The sequence below is a fragment of the Helicoverpa zea genome, chromosome 11 (genome assembly GCF_022581195.2).
Source record: "Helicoverpa zea isolate HzStark_Cry1AcR chromosome 11, ilHelZeax1.1, whole genome shotgun sequence".
Classification (NCBI taxonomy): Eukaryota; Metazoa; Arthropoda; class Insecta; order Lepidoptera; family Noctuidae; genus Helicoverpa; species Helicoverpa zea.
The window spans coordinates 6,824,838-6,850,436 of NC_061462.1; the positions used below are offsets into that span (position 1 = coordinate 6,824,838).

The 25,599-nt window shown below is 37.2% G+C and overlaps 2 protein-coding genes across 2 annotated transcripts; one reads left to right on the plus strand and one right to left on the minus strand.

Moving 5' to 3' along the window:
• Positions 1-1,876: 1,876 nt before the first annotated feature.
• On the plus strand, positions 1,877-6,071 carry LOC124634693. Its single transcript, XM_047170352.1, has 3 exons — positions 1,877-2,193; positions 2,779-3,236; positions 6,057-6,071. Exons 1-3 carry the CDS (start codon positions 2,091-2,093, stop codon positions 6,069-6,071), a joined length of 576 nt encoding a protein of 191 aa, XP_047026308.1. The 5' UTR covers positions 1,877-2,090.
• A 10,500-nt stretch (positions 6,072-16,571) lies between these two features.
• LOC124634518 (4-coumarate--CoA ligase 1-like) lies at positions 16,572-24,795 on the minus strand. The gene is made up of 9 exons (XM_047170118.1): positions 24,547-24,795; positions 24,190-24,397; positions 23,631-23,946; positions 23,032-23,191; positions 22,004-22,149; positions 21,628-21,760; positions 21,203-21,424; positions 17,406-17,576; positions 16,572-16,757 (listed from the first exon to the last, which is right to left on the minus strand). Exons 1-9 carry the CDS (start codon positions 24,661-24,663, stop codon positions 16,650-16,652), a joined length of 1,581 nt encoding a protein of 526 aa, XP_047026074.1. The 5' UTR covers positions 24,664-24,795; the 3' UTR covers positions 16,572-16,649.
• Between the last annotated feature and the right edge of the window lie 804 nt (positions 24,796-25,599).

The window sequence follows — 25,599 nt, forward strand, 5'->3', positions numbered from 1 at the left end:
GGCTCATGCAGATATTGTTGTAGCCGAGGACCCTCATCTCTGAGGATTTATGTCTAGTTGAGAAACCAGGAACGTCGACAATTTGTTTACCCTCCAAATAGGTCCTATTCTTGACTTTGATCTCAGCATTTTTATTTAAATGAGCCACAATAAGTCAAGGCCCTAAATTAATTGATAGACAAATTAATATGATATTGTTCAGGAAAACTTGCGTGGGTGGTGTATTATTTATAAATATGAAATTTTGGCTATCAAATATTATCACGGCTAAAACAAGAAAGAAACGGTGGGGCCACGTAAAGTGTATAACCCTATCACAAATAGAGTAGAAAACATTAAGTAGACAAGTGTCACGTCTAAAAAGTGAAAACTTATGAAAATTTCTGATTATATAATTGATCTGAACACACTGGTTAAACACATAGATATCATATATGGATGGTATAGATAGATGTACTTACGTTCATGTCTAGTCATTTAAATAAATGAACAATGGTCAGGCTTGGAGAAATCAATATCTGCTACCGTTGACGACAAGTAAGTACTACCTACTACCTATGTTATTATTCCTTCCTATAACCACCGTGGGCGGCACTTCTAGACGTTAGTTCAAGACATTTTGTGGTGTAGAATTAATATTATATTGGCTATTATTATTTATTAAGTTAGTAGTTTGGCTTTTTGAAAGATTTTGAATTAATGGAAAGAAAATCTCAATCTGCAATACCAAACAGTTTTTTTTATAAAGTGCTCTCAACTTTAAATTAGCTGTGAATTCAATTATTCTAATCAGAAGGTTAACTACGTTCGTGCGATACTTGTCAAATTGTCGTACAAAATATATGAAAAATAGTAAACATTACCGTTTCACTTTGGATCAGCTAAACCAATCAATCAAAAATTAAACTCCCAGACAGTTTCTGGTGTCAAGTAATTTCTAATGAGTCTGTTGTAACAAACTAAATAATTACATTACGTAGCCACGAGTTTCTTCTATTTTGAGCAAATTGAATTATATCTCTCACGGTTCGTTCCCTTTTGGGATAACGAGAGCTTCAAGCAATAACGACATGAGGTCTGCTCACTACTCGTAATGCCGCTGTATATGGCAATATTATATTTATGAGTGAGTAATACAATTGTTAAGCTTGAGTAAATTACGACGAAAAAGAACTCGACATTTTAATGGTTCATAAAATTCAATGAGAAAAGGTGCGTCAGTTAACCAAATCAGTAATATCTGAAACTGAAATTGTGTAGGTAACCTAGAGCTTGATATCGTTGCAAAACATTAGTCACCGTTATGTTTCTGGAAGAACAATATAAGGTAGAGTGTGGAAGTGTGACAAAGTACACCATGGATTTATTAAATAATAGTACACAAGACATGAATGTGTAAGTACGTTGATTAAAGCATACGTTACTACATATATTATGATCATCACCAGCAATAACTAAAAAAGTAAAAAGTTAGTCTTAGACATTTTGGTAGTAACTTCATACGGTCTGCATGATTCATTTCGAACAACCGCTGGCCCTCTGAGTACTTACTTCATCGACTTGGTAACTAGTAAAATAATATTTTCGATTGTCTCAACCGTTTCGTTTTAGTAATTAACACTGAGTTAACGATAATACTAACATTGAAGAACAAATGTCTCTTTAAACAAATTAAAATTATAATTATAATATAATTAAAAATATTTAGGTTTGAACCAACATGTTTTACCATTACTGGTGTACAAATATAAAAAGGAAAGAAAACCTATGAGTAATATTTGGTGAAAAAATACGAAGACATCGTAACATAGTTTTACAATCTAACAAAATTACATCTGGATTTCCGATGTAAAATATTTTATAAACTCCACGGCGAGCTGGGCAGCTCCAAGCTGCTGTATACTGGCCGGCGAGGCCTGTGCCGAGATGCCGCTGTTATACGCGGTGCGGCGGCGCGGCCCCTGACAGCGCCAAAGCGACGCCGTCAATTTGACTTTTTTTGTGTGATTTTGGATTTATTTTTCTTGTAATATTAGTGTTTTTAGTGTTTTTAGCCTATAAGTGTAAATAAAACGAGCCGCAGCACGCAGATGCGCAGCGGGAATGATATGGATTATAGTGCATGTCAATCTTCTGGATCACTGGATGCCCTAGAGAGATGCCCCCTGTGCCCCCAAGCTCGTTTCTTCAGAGGTAAGCGAGGCTTGAGCGTGCACATTGGGAAGATCCACAAATCCCAATGTGCAGGCTCGGCTAATGCGACCGCTACAAACCCGACACCAACCACCGACCCTTTCTGGCAAAAATTATCTAAATTAAAAAACTCAACTCCGGTATTAAAGCGGGTTCCCCGTGGAGCCAGGCCCCTGGTTGCTCAACACTTGGCAGGTTGTGTTCGCCTGGCTGCACGGGAGAACTCGCAACGTGCTTGGGAGCAATTGCTCACCTTCCCATATAGAGTTTTACACGTTCAGAAAAATTTGGCAAACAAAAAGTCCTTGACAAAACAAATTAAAGACAACTGCGTAAGTTTAGGCCAAGAAGATTTCGATACCAAATTACCGACCCAAAGAATTTCTAATATACCCCGCCTAGTGGAATCAAAGCTAGGCGAGGGTGACATTCGGGGGGCTGCTAGAATTCTCTTTAGCAGTGATGTGGTGGCTCCGTGTTCTCCAGACACGCTCTCCGCTCTGGAGAGTAAACACCCAGCCCCAGCAGATGGCCTCTCTTTTCCCGACCCTCCTGATTCAGACGCACATACCCTCACAATTTCAGGTCGACACCTGGTCACAGCCATAGGCTCCTTCAGGAGCGGCTCCGCAGGCGGCCTCGACGGCTTGAGTCCGCAACACCTGAAGGATCTCACCTGCCCAAGCGCCGGGGAAGCAGGTGAGTCGCTCTTGAAGGAGCTTACGGCCCTGACCAACCTTATGCTCTCCGGCAAGGTGGACGAAACCGTCATAGACGTTTTGTATGGAGCAAACCTCTGTGCTTTGCGCAAGAAGGATGGCGGTATTCGTCCAATTGCCGTGGGGACCACTTATCGTCGTATGGCAGCCAAAATCTGCTGTAAATTTTATAGTGAGGACGTTTCGGAAAAATTTCAGCCCCTGCAGCTAGGTTATGGCTCGAAAGGGGGCTGCGAGGCTGCCGTACACGCCCTGTCGACCTACCTAAATTATGGGAACGGAGATGTCATCTTGAAGGTTGACATTAAGAACGCATTCAACTCGGTGACACCTTGCTGGCAGAAGCCAAAAAAGAAATACCCCAAATTTTTAGTTTCCTCTGGCAGTGCTACAGACATCCAACCAAATTACTTTATCGGGACAACCTATTAGAATCCGCTGTTGGCTGTCAACAAGGTGATCCCCTCGGGCCTGTGATCTTTAGTTTGGCAATTAACCCAATAATTCGGCAACTAAATTCTGAATTTAACGTCTGGTATCTCGACGATGGGACCCTGGGAGGCAACAGAGATACCGTACTTAATGATTTCATTTTCCTAAGAGACAAACTCCATAACATTGGCCTTGACCTAAACATTTCCAAATGCGAACTATTTATATCTGACACAACCGACAGACAGACGACACTCCAAAATTTTAACGCAGTAGCCGATGGCATAAAAATAATAGACAAAAGTTCTCTTTGCCTCCTGGGGTCACCAGTACTAGAAGAGTCATTTTCGGATTTTATTGAGAACAAAATTCAAAATTTCAATGATATTTCGGAAAGGTTATTCAAAATTAATATACATTCAGCCATCACCATCCTACGATACTGCTGCTTTGGCCCCAAATTAACCTACATCTTGCGTGCTTCTCATTTATGGAAGCACATCAACCTTTTGGATCAAATTGATAAAATAATTCGACACACACTTTCATCAATTTTAAATGTGGCCTTGGACGACAAAGCTTGGTATCAAGCTACACTTCCCATCCGTATGGGAGGGCTTGGCGTCCGCAAAATTTCCAGTATTAGTTTACCGGCATTTATTTCCTCCGTCCATGGCACTGACAAATTGATCAGGAAAATCCTACCTATTACACTGATCAATTTTGAGGTGCCATGCCTGGCGGAGGCTATTAATGCCTGGAAAGTCACATGCCCGAATACCGATCTACCCGCCAACCCATCCTCCCAGAGACAGTGGGATGAGCCGCTCTGCAGAGTAATGCGGAAAAATCTCATTGATACGTCAATTACTTCTGCGGAGCGAGCACGCCTACTGGCTGTGGGTGAATGGGAGTCAGGTCTTTGGCTTCACGCATTTCCGTCGGCAAACATAGGCACCATGTTTGACGACACCACTTTCAGACTCGCTGTCTGCCTGCGTCTGGGTGCTTCATGCTGCACTCCTCACCGCTGCCACTGCGGGGAAGCTGTCAACAGCCTCGGTCACCACGGCCTGTCGTGCAGCCGGAGTGCGGGCCGCATACCACGACATGCGAATATCAACGACGTGATCCGTCGGGCTCTTGTTGCCGTCGGCGTGCCAGCCGTACTTGAACCAAATGGTTTGGCACGCGACGATGGCAAGAGACCAGACGGCATGTCGCTATTTCCGTGGAAGATGGGTAGGACTTTAGTGTGGGACGCGACCTGCGTCGACACTCTTGCGCCATCCCATCTTCCTAGAACTGCGTGTTGTGTCGGCTCCGCCGCTTCACAAGCAGAAGACCTCAAACGGCGCAAATATAGTAGCCTTATCGGGAATTACATGTTTGAGCCGTTTGGGGTTGAAACTCTCGGGCCGTGGGGTCCGAGTGCTCACGCGCTTGCAAAGGAAATTTCTAAGCGCCTTGTTGACACTTCTCGTGACCCAAGGGCTGGCTTTTATTTCGCACAGAGGTTGAGCATTGCCATCCAACGTGGCAATGCTGCCAGCCTTCTGGGTACATTACCCGGTGACAGCGATGAGGAGCAATTTTTTGATGCTATGTATTAGTTTTAAGTTGTATATATAAGTTTATTTTTAATTTTTAAAATTAATGTAAATATTATGTAAATATTTGAATAAAATTTAAAAAAAAAAAAAAAAAAAGTTAACGATATAAAATTAATCAACCCCCGCAATTACCGGTGGGGTCGAATATCGCCTCTGTCAAACAATTAGTGTTGATGTTTATCGGACGTTTGTCATCATTCATCTTGTCTGGCGCGAAGTAATTCTATTAAATAGTTTGTAACACAAAAACGTGGGCGTTGGACACGACACTGTAATCAAAGCTCCAAAAGTTGAACGAAGTTAATTTATTAGGTACAATATTGTTTTGGTAAGTGATACTGTAACGAAAATAAGATTTGATTGAGTTTTGACCTTTAAAAATATGATTTTGTTTCCATACTATTCTTTGCTAATTTCATTATATTGTTTTCCATAACATTTATTTTCACTCTAAAAGATTATGTCATCAAAACTTTAATATGAAGTTCAAGAATCACTGAAATGTCTGCTACTACAAAGGAGGGTTGAGGTCTGCAGTCGTTTCTGGCGGTCAAATCTTATCAAGAACATTGTGCACACAACCATGGCTGAATTTTATCGCAATGTCAGAAATAGTAGGGATACACATCGGGAGAGAGGTTCAAGAACAGAGCTCTGCACTAACCACAACCTGCCAAGACCGTATTATTTTGTAGAAATATATTTTATTATATAAATAACTATTTGTTAAATAGTAAGTGTTTGTGAATTACCGGAATTTATGTAGGTACGCGTATCATAAATACACAGTAGTCAATTAATTTCAACCAAAATGCCCAAACACGTTGTGGTCATATTTTACAATAAACAAGTTCCGTGACGATAGTTAAAAAGGGGTTAAACACGCGTCATCTGTTTATTATCGGGCTATAACTTACGAATCGTTTAGTATAGGCGTATAAAAGTTTTATTACAAGCTAACACGACATTGCAACTACTTTTTACGCTGCAAGATTTGCTTTTATATAATTTTCCCACTTTTCTAAAATGTCTAAAAATAAATAAACTTAAGGCTTAGTATTGTTGAAGCAAGACGTTTTCTCCGCGTGTTTCTCCTCAGGTATTCACGTTTTAGAGACTTGATCTACCTTTAAGTAAGCGGACACTGGTGAGGGTCTTACGGACCGCCCGTCGCAGTTTCTACACAAAGGACAGGTACAAAGACGGGAGTCTCGCACACTTTACGAAAATCTGAGATTTCTTAGCGGCACTGAATCTGAAGATATTACTTTTTATTTTCTATCTGTTCTAACAATTATTTTTAATTGAGCTCGCTCACAAAAAAATTAATGACGTTGAAATCCGTGAAAAGTAGGAGACGGTGCAGATTCACGAGTCGCGTAGCACATCTGTTACCGGTCTGCTCGCTCCTCTGACTTGTAATAATGGAATTAACGAGCTGGTTATGAACAAACGGCGTCTTCATTTCCAGGGTCCCGTTTATTCGTCCTTTGCCCTATTTCACTGCCACACCATTACACTGAATGAAATAATGGACTCAATATTGCTCTCATTTGGAAGGTCTTCACCACGTCTCACTAATATTTCCCAAGGTGTTTATGACGGAATAACAAAGTGAACGATGATAAATGTAGTTTGATTACAAAAAGTATTAACTAGTTAACTTGTAAGTACCAGTACGAGTAATTTAGTTTGGAGCTCGGTGTACTATCATTACAGGTCATTGTCATGTGTATGTTCATCAATAATTTTATGTATCGGAAAGGCACACATGTTTCGTTTTCAACTTTAATTACATTTATTAACCCGAGTTTAAACTGAATTTACGCTGTCACGCGTACAAAATCCATTCACTAAATAGCCCCATCTCGTATAATGAGAGAGGCTACGTAATCCAATTAATTAGCAGCGAGATGAAACTACATGCTAGTTGCACAATATCCCTCCTCCCGAGGCGGCTGTCCCTAACTGACCTATCCTTGCACTATTTTACGGAAACTAACCATTTCCCTAAGAATTTGTATCCTTATAATACATAATAAATTCTGATGGTCTTAGAAGGTCCGCACATTAAATTGAAGAGGTCCCAAGCGTAGCGCCGTCTGCGATAGTTACGCGAATTCCAATTTTTAGGTTATTGGGTTTCTTGAGGATAATTTACTTGTTGTCGTGAGTTCTGTTAGATAGAAAATATGCTGGATTAACGATTCTACTATGTTTTATTGTTCCGCAACATGTATTTCAAATTAGGCTCCTTTATATAATGTGGTTTTTGCAAGGTATATGAATAGTAAAAGTTAAAAAAGAATCACAAATTATGTTTAAAATTGTCGCTGGAATAACAAATGAGTGCTGGCTGGGTTATTATTACTTTTGTCAGTGAAGGATTATTTTGGTCGTCAGTCCAAACTAGGACTAAATGTTTCAATGAAACAGTGTATTTTCGTCTGTGTTAATTTTGGTGATAATCCCCTTGAGTTTAAGGATAGTGTATTAGGTACATATGTAATGCAACTAATGCGGAGACGCGGTGTTGGCTTAGCCTTACTGTTTACCTGTTAATTATTTATGGTAATTATACTTAGCTCCTTGAACAGTAATTAGTCAGATAAGCGTGATTTTGACAATATTCCCGGTGCTATTAATTAAATTTTAGAAGTCTTTGGGGAAATAAACGGTAAATGTAAGCGGGATCATAATGTGACTCTTGGGTTTGGCAGCAGCACTAAAAATGGCCGTTCACATAGTTTTAAATGTATAAAACATTGCTACTGGTTTATTTATACGGATAATAGGTAAGTAAATTTATCTGTTAAGAGGAAAATAGGAGTCCTTAAATGTATCTAAGAAAAAAAAGAAATTGTTCTCATTCTGAAAACATTACTTGTAATTTTATATTTTTATAGTTAAAAATTAATATTCGTATGCATGCTTTAATAAATAATGTGCACCTAAGTAAGAACCGCACGTGACATTTTCACACCGCTCGGTATCTATAAATAGGTAAACCGCACATCGGCTAGTTAGCTACAATTGTAGCCAAACCGCGGAACGACGTGCATCGACCAAAATATTCGGCGCGTGACGGATTTTTATTACATTTTGACAACATTTATGCACCACTCATTGCTCTGGGGTATTTTTAAACGTTACTAATTGGTTAGTGCTCTATGCCAGCTGTTCCCAAATGAGGTTCCGCGGAACCCTGAGGTTCCGTGACAGGCCCTCAGGGGTTCCGTGGAAAATTCAAGATTTCCATATGGTAAATCATTTCACTTTTAACAATATTAAATTATTATTCATTTTCAACTAAATTGTTTTAAATATTGCATTCCAAAATTCCATTTAGGCACCATGTAGGTGGGTACCACTCGGGAGTGTAAGTACGAGTTCGCGACAAGTGGCGGGGGAAGGCCACGGCAGCAGATAATTTAATTCCGTTTTTTACAAATTGTTGATTAACTTAATAACTCTAGGTCTTCGGCAATCGGCAAAAATAGGTAGCGACTCGGCCAAAAATCACCGCATTTTTTGGCTTATTTTATTGCCAGGATTATACGTTTTCATACATTTGACACGACGTGAAATGACACGGCATACGAGTATTTCCAGTGGCTATTTTTACCATGAATCAAAAAGTGAAATTATTTCCATTTTTGCACCTCCGCGAATCCGAAAATTTCGCGCTCGCTTCGCTCGCGATTCCATGTTACGTGTGATGCTTTTGTGTTCGTTAAATTGCTCAGGTATCTAATACCGAAAAAATTTCGCGCTCTTCCGTCGAGGTTTCCTTTGATGTTTATTTTTTATTCCTCTGGTTCAGAAAAAGCAATAGCGCTTTCTTCGCTAGCTGCTTCTTATTCATTTGCATTTGATTTTTTGTGTGGATATTGTACTTTTTGAGACCTTATTAATTTACAGTGGTTTTGTTTATTTTGTGTAGGTACTTAAACTAAAAAAAATTCACGCTCGCTTCGCTCGCGATCTCGGCTACCACTGAATGTCTTTCAATGCTAGCTGGTGCTTGAAACTTCTTCTTTTAGTTAAAAAAAATCGCGCTCGCTCGCCTCGCACCTGTACAAACCCAATCTATTTCTTTTTGCGTTTACTTTGTCAGTCTTTAAACTGAAAACTATTCACATAATACGCAAAGTCAAGGGCGGCTAAATTGTTTTCTGGCCCGTGTGGCAGATAGCCATGCTACGCCTGAATATACTAAATATGTCTCTAACCATATAACCATTTGGTGCGCTACCTCACGCTACGAGCCGTACCTAAGTGTATTTACGTCTTTAGTTTACTTCTTACTTAAGCTAAGGTTCCGCCGAAAAATGGTGAAACGAAAAGGGTTCCGAAGCCAAAAGAATTCGGGAACCGCTGCTCTATGCTATGTATCTGTTATACTAAATGTTATGCAGAAAATTTTGGTCAGGCAATTGACAGTCACAGACATAATTAAAGCAAGGTGACCTATTATTTATCAGGTAGGTACCATAAATAAAAGGGCATTCGGGTCTAAATTAACCGTACCCAAGTACCTACTTTAGATCTACCTACCTATAATCCAATTCAGATCTATCCATGATAATGTTAACTACCAGCATACTATGTAGTTTCAAGTACCTACCTAATGATTAGCAACATCGCGTGTGAAGGCAATTTTTTGCTTCAACGCTCACTCCGCTTCGTAAAAGGCTGATACAATTAGACGTAGCTCTTTGACTATCTAAATGGACTTATAATTATGTACGGAATAGATTTCCGGTTAATCGGGTAGCTTCGGCTTTGATAGTCAATGTTCTCGTATTAATTACTGACCCTTGTCCAATACACAATGGACATCGTGTCAAACATCAAGTTCATCTTTAACCAATTATGTTCCGATATCTGCTGTTGTGTGTAAACAATTTTTAAAGGGTCACTGATTTGCTGTGAGTCCCATGACAGAGGTAAATATTTTTTATAGGAGCAACTTTTTGGTGAAATCACAACCTCTGTAACTGCTCAAAAAATAATTTCGTTTATTTAATTTTGCAATGCAATCTTTTGCATAGGTACTTGGCTAGTTTGGACTTGGATCAACATATCACATTGATAAATGAACAACACACCCAAATGATGGAACTTGGTTCCCTTTTCCCTTTCCATATACGTAAATGCCGTTTCAGAATATGAGCACAAGCATGTGCGTAAACAAAGCGAATGTAAAAAGAACAAACAAAGCAGGAGAGCAGAGTAAACTGAGACACTTTGTCCAATGTCAATTATACTGGTGACTGCAGAAAAGTCGATGTGTCTGGTCGCGCCTATTGTGCCATTCCGACGTAACTGTTTGCTGTTTTCAAGCCACTTTATACCGCGCGTAGGACATTCAAATGGTGAAGTGCTTTTGTCAGCAAATATTTTTTTTTATTGTTAAAAAATACCCGAGAGGAAATGTGTTTGGATGTTGCGCGTAATTAAATTGCTTTTCAAATTCTATAATAATTGCTGATGCATATTTATGTAAACTTATCTTGTATCTGGTAACTTTATGCACGGGTGCACGGTTGCAACTACTAGTTGTAGCCCTTATGATGAAACACCTTATTCTAACCGAAGATAAGAGGATACGATTAACTATAGCTGCATACGGCCGGTAATACGTAAGTAGCTTTAGTCGGTTATAGCTAGGGTAGCCATACTTCGGGCTTTAACCGTGACATATTTACCTAATTACGATAACATTTGTGTTAAATACATACATAGGTTTATTTACTATGTCCTCAAGTATATACCAATAAATTATACTTAGTTGCAATTAATTATACGCCCAAACGTATAATAATGTCCGTAGGGGACCAATAAATCTGTCTTCGAAATAGATCTGTTAATATTTTATGAACCAACGGACAGAATTGATGTTTTATTATCTTGACAAATACTCGAGAGCCTCAATATGTGTAGTCTCACACAAATCTTCAGAGGCCCGGGGACAAACAAACTTCATTGTGAAATAAATAAAATGGTCTAAAAACGGTGAATCTACCCTAAGCTATTGTGATCGGATAATCGAACTAACATTTACCGATTTCGACGATGATATCAAGTCAAAACGTGAACTTTGACATCATATTAAATTGCATTTGCCCTTCAGAGTGTTGGAACTTATCGGCTCATTTTAGACCCTACGTACTAGAGTGTATAGTGCAAACTAACTTGCTAACATCCACCTCGTCTTAATCCACACTTTAACGTCTCCGGACACCCAATCCATCATTGACCAAAATTTTTCATAGCCCTTATACGAGGACAAACTGTGCTGAATATAACGATATTTATCAGCTGAATACCGCGAAGGAAAAGTTTTTATATTTTTTCCCGGCCGTTGTTGAACTCCCAGTGAGGTTTAATAAGACCTTGTTATTTTAACAAGACGGGAACTATTTGATGGATGACTTATCCGAGCCGAGAGTCTTTCCGAGCCTTACGAGTTTTACTTAACGCTTCAAAAACTAGGCGGACAAACTTTATCCACACTTAAACTTTCTTAAGTGTTAATCGATCATTGCTGGCCAATGATCTGTAAACTTCTTATTATGTTTTAGAAACTATTCTTAAAATAACAGATGTAGAAGCAAATAGTTTAAATGCTGGTTTCTACAAACCAAAAAGCGCTTTGTCGCAAAATATAATCCCGCAAAATCTCAAACCCATTCGCAGAAAATAGATCCGGTAGTACGCAGGTCAATCGATAGACAGCTCATTTGTCAAAATTGTTCCACTATATAGTGTCGACACATGAGCGAAAAGGAACGGAAGAAAAACTGTTCCATTTAGTTTCGACGAAATCACTTAAAAATTCAGTCAAACATAAACAAAAACTTTAAATTGTTAGTGAAAATATCCTTCTCGAGGCACAAAAAGATTTAACAAAGAAAGCAGCAGCACAGCGCGCCAGCAACTGGACATAAATCGTCCGTAAACTTTACTATCACCACGTTTTCCTTTTACATTTTTGGATACTATGACAAAAGCATTTTAGGATGAAATGTGCAATATTTTATGAATTTAACTGCGGTTTTAGCCGATACAGAGTACTGTTGCATTGTGGTGGGGAGTTTTATGGCGAGATAGTAATAATGTACATGTATGGGCTCGTGGTTCACGGCTCATTAGTTTATATCGCGGCGTCCCGCGGCCCCCGCTGCAACCGGAGACGAATGCATAACAACTACGTATAACGTATCCCGCTTTCCCCACTCATTAATATTAATATCCGTTAAGCCACCGCCGTAATCTTAAGGCACAGCGAAACTTACATTAGTTAGTAGGTTATACTTGACAGTAACATGAATACACTTTTGGCTTATATGCCGTATACGTGTGATTCTAAAGACATGAGCCTTACAGCCTTATTTATTTTATGATATACGACTTTTCCATAGCAGTTTAAAACGCTATTACTTACCCTTTTGCTTGAAGATTCTGTAGCAAAATGTTCAACAAAAAAGTTCAAAAACAAATGGAAAGTTATGAAGGAACTCCAGTTACAGTTGAAGACGACTTTTAAAAAAGAAAATATTTTTGAATTCCTTTCAACTTAAACTTTTTATTCAGGTATGACTTGATACTTATATTCTTTTTAATTTGTAAAGTTTGCTGAACAAAAACAAATAGCAACAGGTATTACATGATGTTTTTCGTGTCTAAAGAACATTATAACGAGATGAGTTATTTTACGTAATCCGATACGATAATTTGGAACAGCCTTTTGATACAAAAGGTACTCCTTTTGATCAAAAGCTTCAGTAAATTGATTACATTAGAATACATAATCATTGAAAGTATTCTATCATTGTTTATTCTCTAAAATAAAGATAAAGAATACGCAAGACAAGACGTTAACACATATCGTATACCTATTTACAACATTACTGGAGGTTAACAAACTTAATACTTAACTGATAAGCAACCATTATTAAAGTCATTAAGATATACTATAATTACGATTTAAGTACTCGTTGTAAACAATGTTTTGGTAATTATTAAGACTTATCGTTTAATTTTTATAAACATACAATGTTTGTTCTGTAAAGTTAAAAATACAAAGCAATTTTATGTTTCGCTCCTTAAATAACATGAAATTCTATATTTTATTTCATTCTTTTTCTACGAATCTGCAGACTTTTGTAGACAAATAGCACATATAATAAAAGAACAAATATGTAGACATAGTATGCACGCCTAGAAAAAATACTGACAGCAAAATAATAACGTTATAAATTGTTGCAATAAAACAAGAAAAATAAGAGAAATAAATTATTATTTTACAAGTTGGGATGTCGCTATGTCGTTTTACTTTGGAGGGTGATGGCAGGCATATGGGGCGGGTACTTCACAGCTTTCAAAGCGTTAGTAAGCCATGTTAAATCCTGAGCCTTATACCGGCTTAGAGGATTTATTTTATTACGTTTACTTATTCAATGGTTAGATCGGGCTATGATGACCGTCCGGCAACGTTTAGAGGCTACTTAGTTAATTAAATGTTACACGAATGGCTGCCTCTGAGTACTATGTAATGTTAAGCTGTGATGACTTCAGTTAACAGGTTTAAAGCTGTTATTGTTAAGTTCTGCGTTACAAGGATCCAATTACAGTAATTGAAACATGATTTTTGGGTAACTGTTGGTTTAAAGGCCTTTCTAATTGTTATAGATTTAAATTTTATGTAGGAACAGGTTATTCACGCAAATAGGATACCTACATACGTTATATTGAAAAGCTCTCTTAAAGTAGCCATACAAAATCTTTATTCGGTTCTATTTTAGTCACTGTTTAATATATACCTAAAAAACTTACGGAGGATTACTAAATAAGTAAGGCCATTGTAGAATACATTTTCATCAGCACAACCCCACATATAGGTGGGTTTGATCCATGAGAAAATAAAAGAGCTGTTTTCAAAGAAAATAAAAACGAATTAAAACGAACCTAAATATAAAATGTACGTAACGTAAAATAATATTATTATTATGTACTTTCGTAAAAAAACACTCGACGCATATTAATTCAATAATTTTATGAAAGATTCGTATTATAATGCAAATCAATGAAATACTCAAACAATGGGTAGCTTTTACGAACATTATATGGTAAGCAAAATGAAAATATGAAACATTGTGCATTCACCCTTCAAACCAATAAAGGCAATGTAAATAAAATCGTTTGTGTTCAAAATAGAAGTCCAAACTTACGCAAATAGGTTTTCACTAAGTACATAATAAGTAACTAGCTTATTATTAGGTCTTAGTCAATATTTGTTATTCATCAAAGATACAAAGACGATTTTCGCATTGGCAAATAAAATGTTAGGCACTTATGGTATAAAAGCAAATATTAATAAACCTATTTATTGATAAAACATGCATTATTGTGTGTAGCGTATAATTGAACTAAAAAAATTAAAAGCTTGTATTGAAGTATTCAGCACAATTTGCGGCGTAAATTGTCATCATATTTCCGTTGTGCTAAGAAGATGGTTTCAAAAATCTTGTATAATTGCTGTCAGCAGTTTTATATAAGGCGTTTAGGAAATAAAGCCACAACGGACCACTAAACAAAAATATTCACTTCCCAGATTTTCATTTAAACTTCTGTACCTACATGAATTTTTCATACATTTTCCAGTTTGTTACAACAACTTGGTTGAACAACTTCGTAGATAAAGTGTGTGCTCTATCTTCTGTAGTCTTAAATATGAGTTGAAAGTAATTCTATTGTATCGCAGTGCATTATACACACATTATTGTATCAGCTGGTAGTGAGCTCATGCTTTGTATACTCGTACGCCACTTTTCAATAAATTGCGTACCCTGGAGGATGCATTATCAAGCTGGGCTTTGTCTTGTTTATCGTTCAACTTTGTCATGCATAAAGAGTGTTTAATAATAGCAAATTTTAATTTTAATGCTATTTTCTTTTGTCTCGTAATCTTTATTGTAGTTGTTTGTATTGATGTTCGCTCGTTAAGCATTGTTGGGTTCGTTCACCCACATGTTTACTAACTCCTAAACCACGTGTACACAAAAGGGCGCGCAATAAAAAATCAAGGTAAACTCTCCAACTCGAGGGACTTAATTGCTCTATTTCCACTCAGTATCAAAGGTACTCTGACGCAATTACGCTCACCCAGCCAATGCGTTCTCTCTCACTCCGCCCGCTGCGATTAAACGATTCAATTTTCGAAGTGGCAAACATTAATGAAGAGTTCCTCGTCTATTTTACGCTCAGCAAGCATAAATTTGGCGGCGCGGAAAAATATCACAGTATTTTTAGAACATATTGCATTTTATCCTACAGAGAAATTGATTCCGTAATATTCTCGTTTTTGAAACCTATTTACTCTGTTCCTTCAACGCAATTTGTAGTCACTTAAGAAAACTTTATTAAGATTTATAGTGTAGGGGCTATAAAATTGAATACAAGCAAAATTAGTTTAGCACTTCAAAATCATCTGCGGCCGGGGATTTGGCAAATGTAATCTGGTTAGTTTCCCTCTCTGAAACAATTCTTTAATCTTGGAAAATAAAGCTTTTCCACAATTAAGTCAATCACGCCTGTTTAACTCGATTTTCTTTTAAGAAACCTATTACAGGCCGCAGGGACCATTCCCGAGAAGAGGCTAGGGCGGGCTAAATTGCTCCGAGGTAAAACCAGTCAATTTAAATGGTAAAAGAGTTTCATTTTAAAAAATGTCAATGCAAATGACGCCACAGGAAAGTTCTTTATTAGCATACTGACTTAAACCTAGATACATTTTGTAGACCGCAATAATAAAGTCTAATAAATTTTGCAGCTAATTATTTGATTCAAATAAGGCTATTCTACAATTAAATAACGACTATAAGTTATTCTCAATATCATCCAATAAATGTAAAGTTTAATTCCAAAATTCAAATTAACAAAAGCTGTTTATGCCAAGTGTTTGTCCTATTACAAAGTAATTTTAGACAAAAGGTAAGGAATTATGATAATCCAAATCATACTGAATTAATAAAGACGTCTCTGAAGATAAGACAGGAATACGAAGTAGAATTATATTACGTAGTACAAAGCTTTCAGGCGGGCTCCGTTTGCGCGGTGTTTTTTGTTTCCCTCTTCAACAGTAGCTTGATGATATAATAATGACTCACGAGGCCGACGCAAACATCTTTTCGAATAAAAGAAAAAGGTCAAAAACAATACGAGAGGCGTACTTCCTTAGTTCCTTTAGTAGCGGCGCTTGCTTGCGCTTTGTCAGCACTCAGGGTAGTTAGACTTAATTAATGATGGTACACTGTTGATAACTTCTGAACAATGTAAGATGGAGATATTGCTGCAAGTTTTGTCTTTCGAACAATCCTTTCGGAGCAAGAAAATACATTCATAAGGCAAATCTTGCTTCTCTTATGTTTAGTTTAGCAAATAGTCTTTGCTTTTACATATTCTACGTAATATTTGACTAGAATCAGAATTGTATGAGATCTTGGAAATGCAAATAGGTCGACGTACCAACACAATATTTATTTGTTATGTACGTTGCATGATATTGGAATGCTTGAGATAGCTTTTATTTTTACAGTGAAACGTATAATTTAAGTAAATTTTCTTTATTTAGAACATAATATATAGACGAAAGATAGGTACGTGTATGTATAATGCGGTAAACAATTTATTTGAGCATTTCCCTCAACCGTTGGCGTATAATCTTCCCCCTGGGATTCCTCGGCATTTCTTCAATGAACCTTACGCCGCCCCTTAATTGCATAAATGGTGGCACCTGAAAAATTAAACAACTGTATTGAGCTAATTAGCATGACATAGTTACGTATTTCCACCTTAATAAGAATACACTTAAATACTCATAGTGTTTTTAATACTTGCGTAGATACTCCAAATTAAATCTTTAAAATGAATTTGAACATCAAATAAGATCTAAGTGACGAAGTAAAATTGGTTTCGTTATGCAAAACTGTCGAAGGTTTGGGACAATTTTGTATCACGGAGGTTTTTGCTCTCGGCGTCGTTCAACGGATTACCAGATTATCAGACTCTTGGGTAAATTTCGTGTTACATTTTCTTATTATTGTCAACAAAGGCTTAAGTTTTCATAACAGTTGATAATATTCGTGATTATATTACTATCTCCTATCCTTATCTTCGTAGAATTTCTTAAACTTTCGCTGTGATACAAAATTGTTGGAATGTTTGTTGAAAATGTAGTTTTTAAACTTTAGTAATATTTGGTATCGAGAACTTTGTAAGTTAGGTTTTTGAGTACCTATTTTGGGAGTTGAAAACAACTCGTTCAAATGTAAATTAAATGAGTAAACCGTGGGCGGAAAATATAATATTGGTTTAAATACCAAGCTATTTTCCCGGTTCAACTCTATTACAATCTAGGTATACCTAAAAATATAAGTCATACCTCTGTGGACACATAATCTATCAACTCCTGTTCAGTAACATCGACGCCATTTTGTTTAACTATGAAGGCTGATGGTTCTTCTCCATAGACAGGCACCGGTTTGCCCACCACGCCGGCTTCTTTCACTGCTGGGTGCAATTGGAGAATAGTTTCCAGTTCCAATGGTGCTATCTGGAAACATAAGTTATATAAGTAAAGAAGTAGTTAAAAATAAATATTAATAACTAGCTGTTGCCCGCAACTTCGTCTGCGTGGGCAATATAATAGTCAAAATACTACTTATCCCGTAGGTGCATTCTTTCACGTGACAGTATAATTAGGATTAGCACTTAGCAGTCGCATAGATTCACTGATCAAGGTTGTGTTGTGGATGTGACCATTTATCTAAACAAAAGAAGTAAAGTTTGTGACGTTGTGAATATCTCTGGATCTAGTCAGCCAATTTGGAAAATTATTACGTATGGTGCGTAAGTAATTTTCACAGGAAACAGCTATAATCTATGTCTATATGCTTTGAGTCTGACAAAGCTGTCATTTGTACATTTTCTGCAGCTGCTGCGACTAATCAGAAGCCAGAAAGTCTGTCAGTCTTACCATGGATATCATCTTGTGTAGTTGACTGGATTGAAGATAGGTAGATAGGTAGTCGCTCCAAGCAAAATATTGGTACTCAAACAGATTCGGTGACTGGAAGCCAACACCAACATAGTTGGGGAATAGCTGGATGGATGATAAAATGAGTCATCATCATCAGCAGGTGCGTGAACTAATGCAAACATTTCGGTGGAGTCCCGGCTTAGGCCACCACATCAGGCGTGCGCGATCCTCGGGCGTGTGAGTAGCGCGGGAGTCGCGAGCGCGCTGCGTGAACGTCTCGTTTTGCTGCCCTGCGGCATGTGTGAAGAGTGCAAGCGACGCGCTCGCGGCGAGCACGCGGCGCTCGAGTTGCGTTCTGACCCCTTCGCCCGCTATCCCCGCCGCCCGCTAAACGCCTTAGCAGTTAAACGTCAAGGAGAGCGGCGCGAGCGCGCCGCGAGCGCGCTGCAAATGCCGCAGAGCAACAAAACGCGACGCTCACGCAACGCGCTCGCGACGCACGCGCGGCGCCCGCGCTACTCACACGCCCGAGGATCGCGCACGCCTAATGTGGTGGCCTAAGCCGGGACTCCACCGAAATGTTTGCATTAGTTCACGAATAGGCAAAATGTACGTATCTGTGAGAGTCCACTTCATGTGTTCGTACTTGAAACCTGCAGTTTTGCCAAGATTTTCAGAATGTACGCTCGCAATTTGTCATTTCTTGGTGGAGCCAGCAAATCAAAAGAAACATAAGTGTTGTATACTGTGCGTCACTACCGCACACCGGGAAAATTTCGCTCTTGCGGAGGACGTTTATATACCATATTTTGTGTCACACGTAAACAGGACGACAGTAAGTATCCACCTAAACACTTTCAAAGATCTGATGAACGAATAAATCAGACCTGACTTGGTCACCTGGGGCCAATCAGAGCTCTATGAAGCGATAATACGCTTTGGCTCCTACTGTTATTGTGGTTTCTGAAAATTTATTCACCTCATTCAACGATGAATGTAATTCTGATGGTACTATGAAGAACACTTGCTTAGCGCAGAAGCTGACGTTGGCAGGTCAACTCTTTTGACTTCTCGAATAGGATACCATTGGTTTTTGTGCAATGCACACCTGCAATGCATTCTGGATTAGGATAGGATATAGGTGGATAGGATTTGCAACAGAGAACAATTCTGTCTTTGTGATTAAATGACATCAAACGTAGTTTTATATAAAAGGTGTTTTTTTAGACTTGGCTCGGCTCTTACTGAGACTGTTCGTAATCGTGAACAGTGTATTTGCGATCAGAAGTTGAAAGTAAGCATGTCTCTGGTATGCGGCGCGTAATTTGTACGTTTTCAGACGCATAAAGCATTTTACGTGTGTATGGTATTAAATAGAGAAAGCTCCCATTTCTTATCTGCTCTTTGTATCTGGGCTTCTACCTCACGCTTAGCAGCGCTTGCGAGAGATAGATCCTCATTTCTTCTAGGATTAAGTTTACATATTTTGCATCAGAAAAAATAATTAAGGTCTACTTAATACTACTCACTCAAAGTTATTTGTTTTAAGGCTACCACATTAGTGGAAGATAAGCTAAACTATGTTTATGAAAAAATCCTGATATGAACTCCATCTGTAACTTTAAATGATAATTAATAGTTCCACTAAAGTCATCATTTTTGACATAATGTTCAAAAAATAATTTAGATGGCACCGTTTTAAATTTGGCTGAGAACTATTAATTTTCTTTTCATCAAGGTAATAATTATAATTGGATTTTGATGTGGCACGGCAAACTGACAAACACTATTGAAATGTCTATCGAAAAATTACACTACGTGTTAAAATATGGTGAATTACGGAAAATACACAACTCCATCTGTTGGAATAATAATCCTCTATAAAGAATGTATGGTAATATTGTCATTTACCACCTCGCCCCTTTGACAAATTTGATGTATTTTATTTACCACAGATGGAGCTACTTTAACCTTGGCTAAACAAAATTTTAATTTTTTTTTCTTCCGAAGTTACTTATAAAGGTGTGATTTTCTGTGTAAAGATTAATAATAGGCCGATCAACTAATATAAGTACAACATTCAAATGTACAGTTTTGACAAATAGACTGCGTGTCGTAATATTTTACATCTTGAATTCACAAAATTAATCATATCTTTTGATAGAGTGAATCGATTTCGATGAAACAAAAACTAAGTAATACCCCAAGTTACGTAGAATTTTTGTATATAAGCATTGTCTGCATTTAATTCGTAGATTTTACGTGAATCCCGAACAAACAAACAGATAAACAGACAAACAGACAAACAGACAAACAGACAAACAGACAAAAATGACAAAAATGATGGAAATGGGTTCTGTTAGTTATCCTTTAAAATGCTGGCTATTTTTTTTGTCAATTTCTTCAATGTACAAAAATTACTTTTCTGCAGATTTATTATATGTATAGATGACTCATTCTAGAATCCAGATTATGACACGTTAGACCACGTTGCTTCAAGACATTCTTGACAAATCATTTTTAAGGTTAAACTTAGTCAAAAAGTAAAAAGTCGATACACTAAATTGTAGGCCGCACACGACAGTTAAGTCGCTTGTGTCGGAATTCCACATAAAAAACAATGAAACTAAACTAAAACTAAAATAGCAAAGTAGATAAATCATACATTCGTAATAAGAAGCGGATCTAGTAACGCGTAGATAATACGGTTGCTCATTCACAAGTCGTAAAACCTCCTAGAAAGGATTTCTCAAGATGAAAAGGTGTGGATTGTATTTCGTGGACAGTGTTAGTGCGAGCTAATATTATCTACAAAAACCTCGCAGCTTATTGCGGGAATAAGACACGTTTATATATTTTTTGTACCGTCCAGTTTGTGATGTCTTAGTTCTCTCGGAATTTCTTACGTAACTGTCTCCTTTTTGTGAGTTAAGAACTTCTTTAAAGGTAAGTATAACGACTGAAAATATATTTATAAAATATTTTCATTTTGATTCTTGGTTGGTTTGTGTTAAAATTTTTAAAATGAATTATTATTTTTACTGCGGTATCTGGAAAATGGATTGCCTCATTCCTTTTTCGTATCGTCATCATCTTTTTACGAGGAAAAGATTGATCTTTATTTGTGCAGAAAATAATTCACAGATTATTAACGTAGTAAAGTTGAGCATTGCAAGAGGAAAAAGCAAAAAATACCTTACCTTATAACCGTCATACACAATAATCTCCTTGATTCTCTCGACGATATAAAAGTACTTGTCTTCATCATAGTAACCCAAGTCTCCGGTTTTGAAGAAGCCATCTTCATCCAAGTATTCTGAAGGTGGGACCCCAATGTAACCCTTCATGAAGACTGGGCCCCTCAAACATATTTCGCCGCGTTGTTTGGGACCCACAGTTTTACGGGTTTCTGGGTCCACGACCTGGGTGTAAAGTGTTCGATTTGTTACTTGATATCCTAGATACTAGGAAAACTTTGTAGAGTAAATCGCGTGTAGTCTATATTTACGAGTATTAACTTTTTATGTCATACGTTGTGAAAATGTACAATATACGGGAACGTGAATTTTTACGTGGGTATTAAGCATCGTATTTGTATTGTTTTCAGAAAAGAAATAGAACGTACCTTTAAAGTAATGCCAGGGGAAGCCATTCCGACGCTTCCAGACTTAGGACCTTTTGTACCCCAGCTCTCTGAGGTCAACTCCCCAGCCTCGGTCATTCCATAACCTTGTAGAATATTTTTTAGCTTGGGAAATCTACAATTGTTTCAAAAACAATTAATTGCTTCACTTATTGTTAACTACTTGAAAGTGTTTGATTGTATGCCGTAATAGTCTCCACGTGTAATTAAGTCAAATAAGCGGTTGTTATGAACCACGGAAGCACAAACTGATATGCTAGTAAAAAAGGAAGTACATAACATAATGAATTCATAATTCGTAAAACCTCAAAGAGAAAATCGATAAGCTAAATGAAACGATAAACCAATCGATACTCGCCTTGATTTGACCTCTTGTATCGTCTTGTTATGAAGAGGCGATGAACGAGAGTATATAATTTTGAGTGAATCGAGATTACATTTTTCTGCTTCCTTCGCCTTTGATAGGTAGCAAACAAAAGATGGTACTATAAAGGCTATGTTAACCTGCAAAATTATATAAAGAGAACAAAGATTTTAATCTCGGATGGTTCAACGTATAAAAATAGGTTAATGTAAGTAGAATAAAAGCAAGGAAGCTTGGTTCGGGTACAAACTTCAGGAGATAAAGATGTTGTTTTAGCTTCCAAAATCGTAGCCTTTATACTTTTCTATATTTCTCTTTTAGAAAATAACAAATGCGAACACTCTAAAAAAGGCAGCTACACAATCAGAATGCTGGTGACAACTGGGTTCTTGTTTTGAAAGCGGTTTGTCATTTCAGGTCATCATTTATAACGGTGGCCTTCAAAAGGTGCGTATTCACAGCCGGCGCACATTTTATGAAAAGATTCATGAATGTGGAAGAAGCGAACGAGGTGTATAAATATTGTACCGTATACAGCTCCGTAGTTTCTGCTAACTCTCTTGGGACCATAGTATGAAGCGTGCATTTGTGTGTGGGAGTAATCCGTGATGTTGTGTAAAACAACATTTTGAAATCAGGTGACATATAGCGTATGAAATATACAGGAACACTATATCCATGATAATCGGAGTTGTTTACAAATCTATTAAAGTTACAAATGAGTGGCTGCCTCAGCCTTCTGATTCCTAGATGAACTAGGCTAGCAAAAACACTTGAATTTGTCGGCATTTTAAAAATAAGAAATGGAAATAATACTGCAAAGACAGGTTTGAATTGCCTAAAAATACAATAATTATAAAAAATGGAACTTTAATTTTTTTATCGTCTTTACTGATTTTATTGACCATTACAATTTCACTTATTACAATTTCCATCATCAACGAAGCGTACAAATCAGAATAAATAAAACGCTCACAGAAATTCATAAAAATCTGTGCAAATAACCAACTTGTTGTACTTACGTCACAGTCTTGCACAGTTTTCAGGAAAGTAACAGGTTCTGCTTCATTAATGTACACAATTTTTCTTCCAAGAAGTAAAAATTTGTAAGTCATAAAAGTGTCGTAATTATGATACCATTCTCCGAAGAGAAACGCTGTTTTTAGAGACTCGTCGCTGAAACTGAAATTTTCGCTCGTTATATTAATATGGCACCCAATTATGTGTTGTGTTAGATGAAAAATGGCAGCGAAGTTATTTGTGATACCTGAGCAATGTGCAGTAGAGTAAGTGAGATTAAAAATTCTGTGCATATAATGAGTTACTTACTTAGGTATAAAGGAAATTAAATACTGTGTAACTTTAAGCGCAAAAAATGTTGTCTCTAAAAAACTTTTAATCTACAATGTACTTGTTGTTTTACTCTAGAATTGGATTCTATCGAAAACATTTTACACACATAGGCGTTATACATAATTCATGTTTGAGAGACAGCACAAAAAAAAAATACTACGCCCCTTTTTCAATCAACACTGATAGATGAACTACAAAACTTTTATCGTAAACGTAAACGCTTCAAACTGTTCTAGGGGCGATGTTAATTAACATAGTTGATACTCACTCATCAGGCAGACTATTGAGGATGCAATTTAAATGTGTCAGTTGTACGCCTTTTGGCATGCCCGTGGTGCCGGAGGAATACAAAATGAAGGCGATGTCAGACTGTCCCTGAACTTGCACCGGCTCAAACTTATTTACGTCAGCATCATCCGTGACCAAAGTTCTGATGGAAATTACTGATTCCGTGCCATCGTCCAGTGTTACGAACTTCTCAATGCAATCAAAGCTCTTTAGTATGTCACTGTAGGTGTTCCAAAAGTGATTTGAGCAAACGAAATATTTGGGCCGCGTTAAGCTTATCTTGTGTTTTAAAGCCGCTGAAAAATTAATGAAAACATTGCTTTATTTATCTCCTTATTCATGGAGATTTAATTATTTGAGGCAGCAAATGATAAATCGAATATGTAAATAAAGTGTTTGCCGTAATTGCCAATGGAGAAGTAGCTCAATCCATTCACCCAAGGCACAAAACGTACTTCATTACTTTAAACTTGTAATTCCAAATATAAAATACATTTGGCGTTTAAAGAATGTTGTGGAAGTAAGATATATCGTCTCACCTCTCCCGCTCTTTAAATCATAGGGGGTGTACGTGGCCCCGGTGAACACGATTGCAAGAACCGTCGGGACGAATTCATTGCGTTTTTCGGATCCCACTGCAACAATGTCGCCCCGCCCCACACCCAGCTTTGTCAAAGCCACGGACATATTGACGGCATATTGTGTGAATTCCTTGTATGTTAGTTTCTCACGTGTATCGCCTAGCTCCTAGAAATTGGATACGGAATTGTTAGAACTTCTAGATAGAATAACAATTTAAATCATTTTGTTTTCATATTTATTTTTAATGACGCCGAGGCGGACTTTCTTTCTTCCAGTTCACCTTTTAACAATATCGTTTCGATAAGTGAACTTACCAACGCTATTTCATCTTTATGAAGACGAAGTCGATCCAAAAGAAACTTGCCAAAATTCAAATGTGCTGGCACTTGCACATTTTGGTCACCAAACACGTAATTATCGTCGTTGAACATTTTTCACTCTTTAAAACCTAGCTAGCAATCAGTTGCTAATTGAAATAAGAACGAGCATCTCTCTTATTTATACAATAGAATGGAAATTATTTTTAATTGATTTTAATGTTTATGTTTATCTCAATGATTTATTATCTTTGAGATAAATAAAGTAAGCATTCGCGCACACTGCACTCAACAAACATAGACTAATACTGCTGTTTAGTATTCGCAGAGATTTTGCACGCCCAGTGCCGCTGTAAACTAGTTTTGTAAACACAATAGTGTAATAAATCTTCAAAAAGATTACCGAGTAACGTGTACACTCGTAGTAGTAACAATTATAACTTAGTTGCCCTACTGAACCGCCATAGTCACACTATTAACTGGATAAAACGTCCTTTGGTTTAAATACTAGCAGTCTACAATGGTCATTTAGTAATGAGGATACAAATGATTAATTAGTATAATCATCGTCATAGAAATAATCCTGTCTTTCGGTACGCCATCCCTACTAATATTATAAATGCGAAAGTAACTCTGTCTGTCTGTCTGTCTGTTACGCTTTCACGTCTAAACCACTGAACTGATTTTAATAAAATTTGGTACAGAGATAGAGTTGACCTTGTAAAAGAACATTGGATAGTTTTTATCCCGGACTATTGAAGCATTCTCTTGGAAATGCGATATAACCGAACTCTACGCGAGCGAAGCCGCGGGCGGATGCTAGTAGAAAATATAAGTGATATAATAAAGAGAAAGGTATTTCTTTAATGTGGTTCATTCAGTGAAAACAGACCTAACAATATTTACTTATCATTAGTATATTTAATGAGCTATTTACTTGGTAATTGATTGATTACTGAATGGGTATTTCAACCGAGTTTATTGTATTTTGTTAGGTACTATTAAACTTTCTGATTTATTAGTTCTTGCTTGAATTGTTTTTAATAATAC

Bases quoted from the DNA above. Each gene is read 5' to 3' on its own strand.
- LOC124634518 (XM_047170118.1), bottom strand. From the start codon at position 24,663: ATGTTCAACGACGATAATTACGTGTTTGGTGACCAAAATGTGCAAGTG. The intron at 21,761-22,003 runs GCGAGTATCGAT...AAACAATTGTAG, and splicing joins ATACAAGAGGTCAAATCAAG to ATTTCCCAAGCTAAAAAATA. The intron at 21,425-21,627 runs GTACGTTCTATT...CTTTACACCCAG, and splicing joins CCCCTGGCATTACTTTAAAG to GTCGTGGACCCAGAAACCCG.
- LOC124634693 (XM_047170352.1), top strand. From the start codon at position 2,091: ATGCGCAGCGGGAATGATATGGATTATAGTGCATGTCAATCTTCTGGA. The intron at 2,194-2,778 runs GTAAGCGAGGCT...TCACAATTTCAG, and splicing joins CCAAGCTCGTTTCTTCAGAG to GTCGACACCTGGTCACAGCC.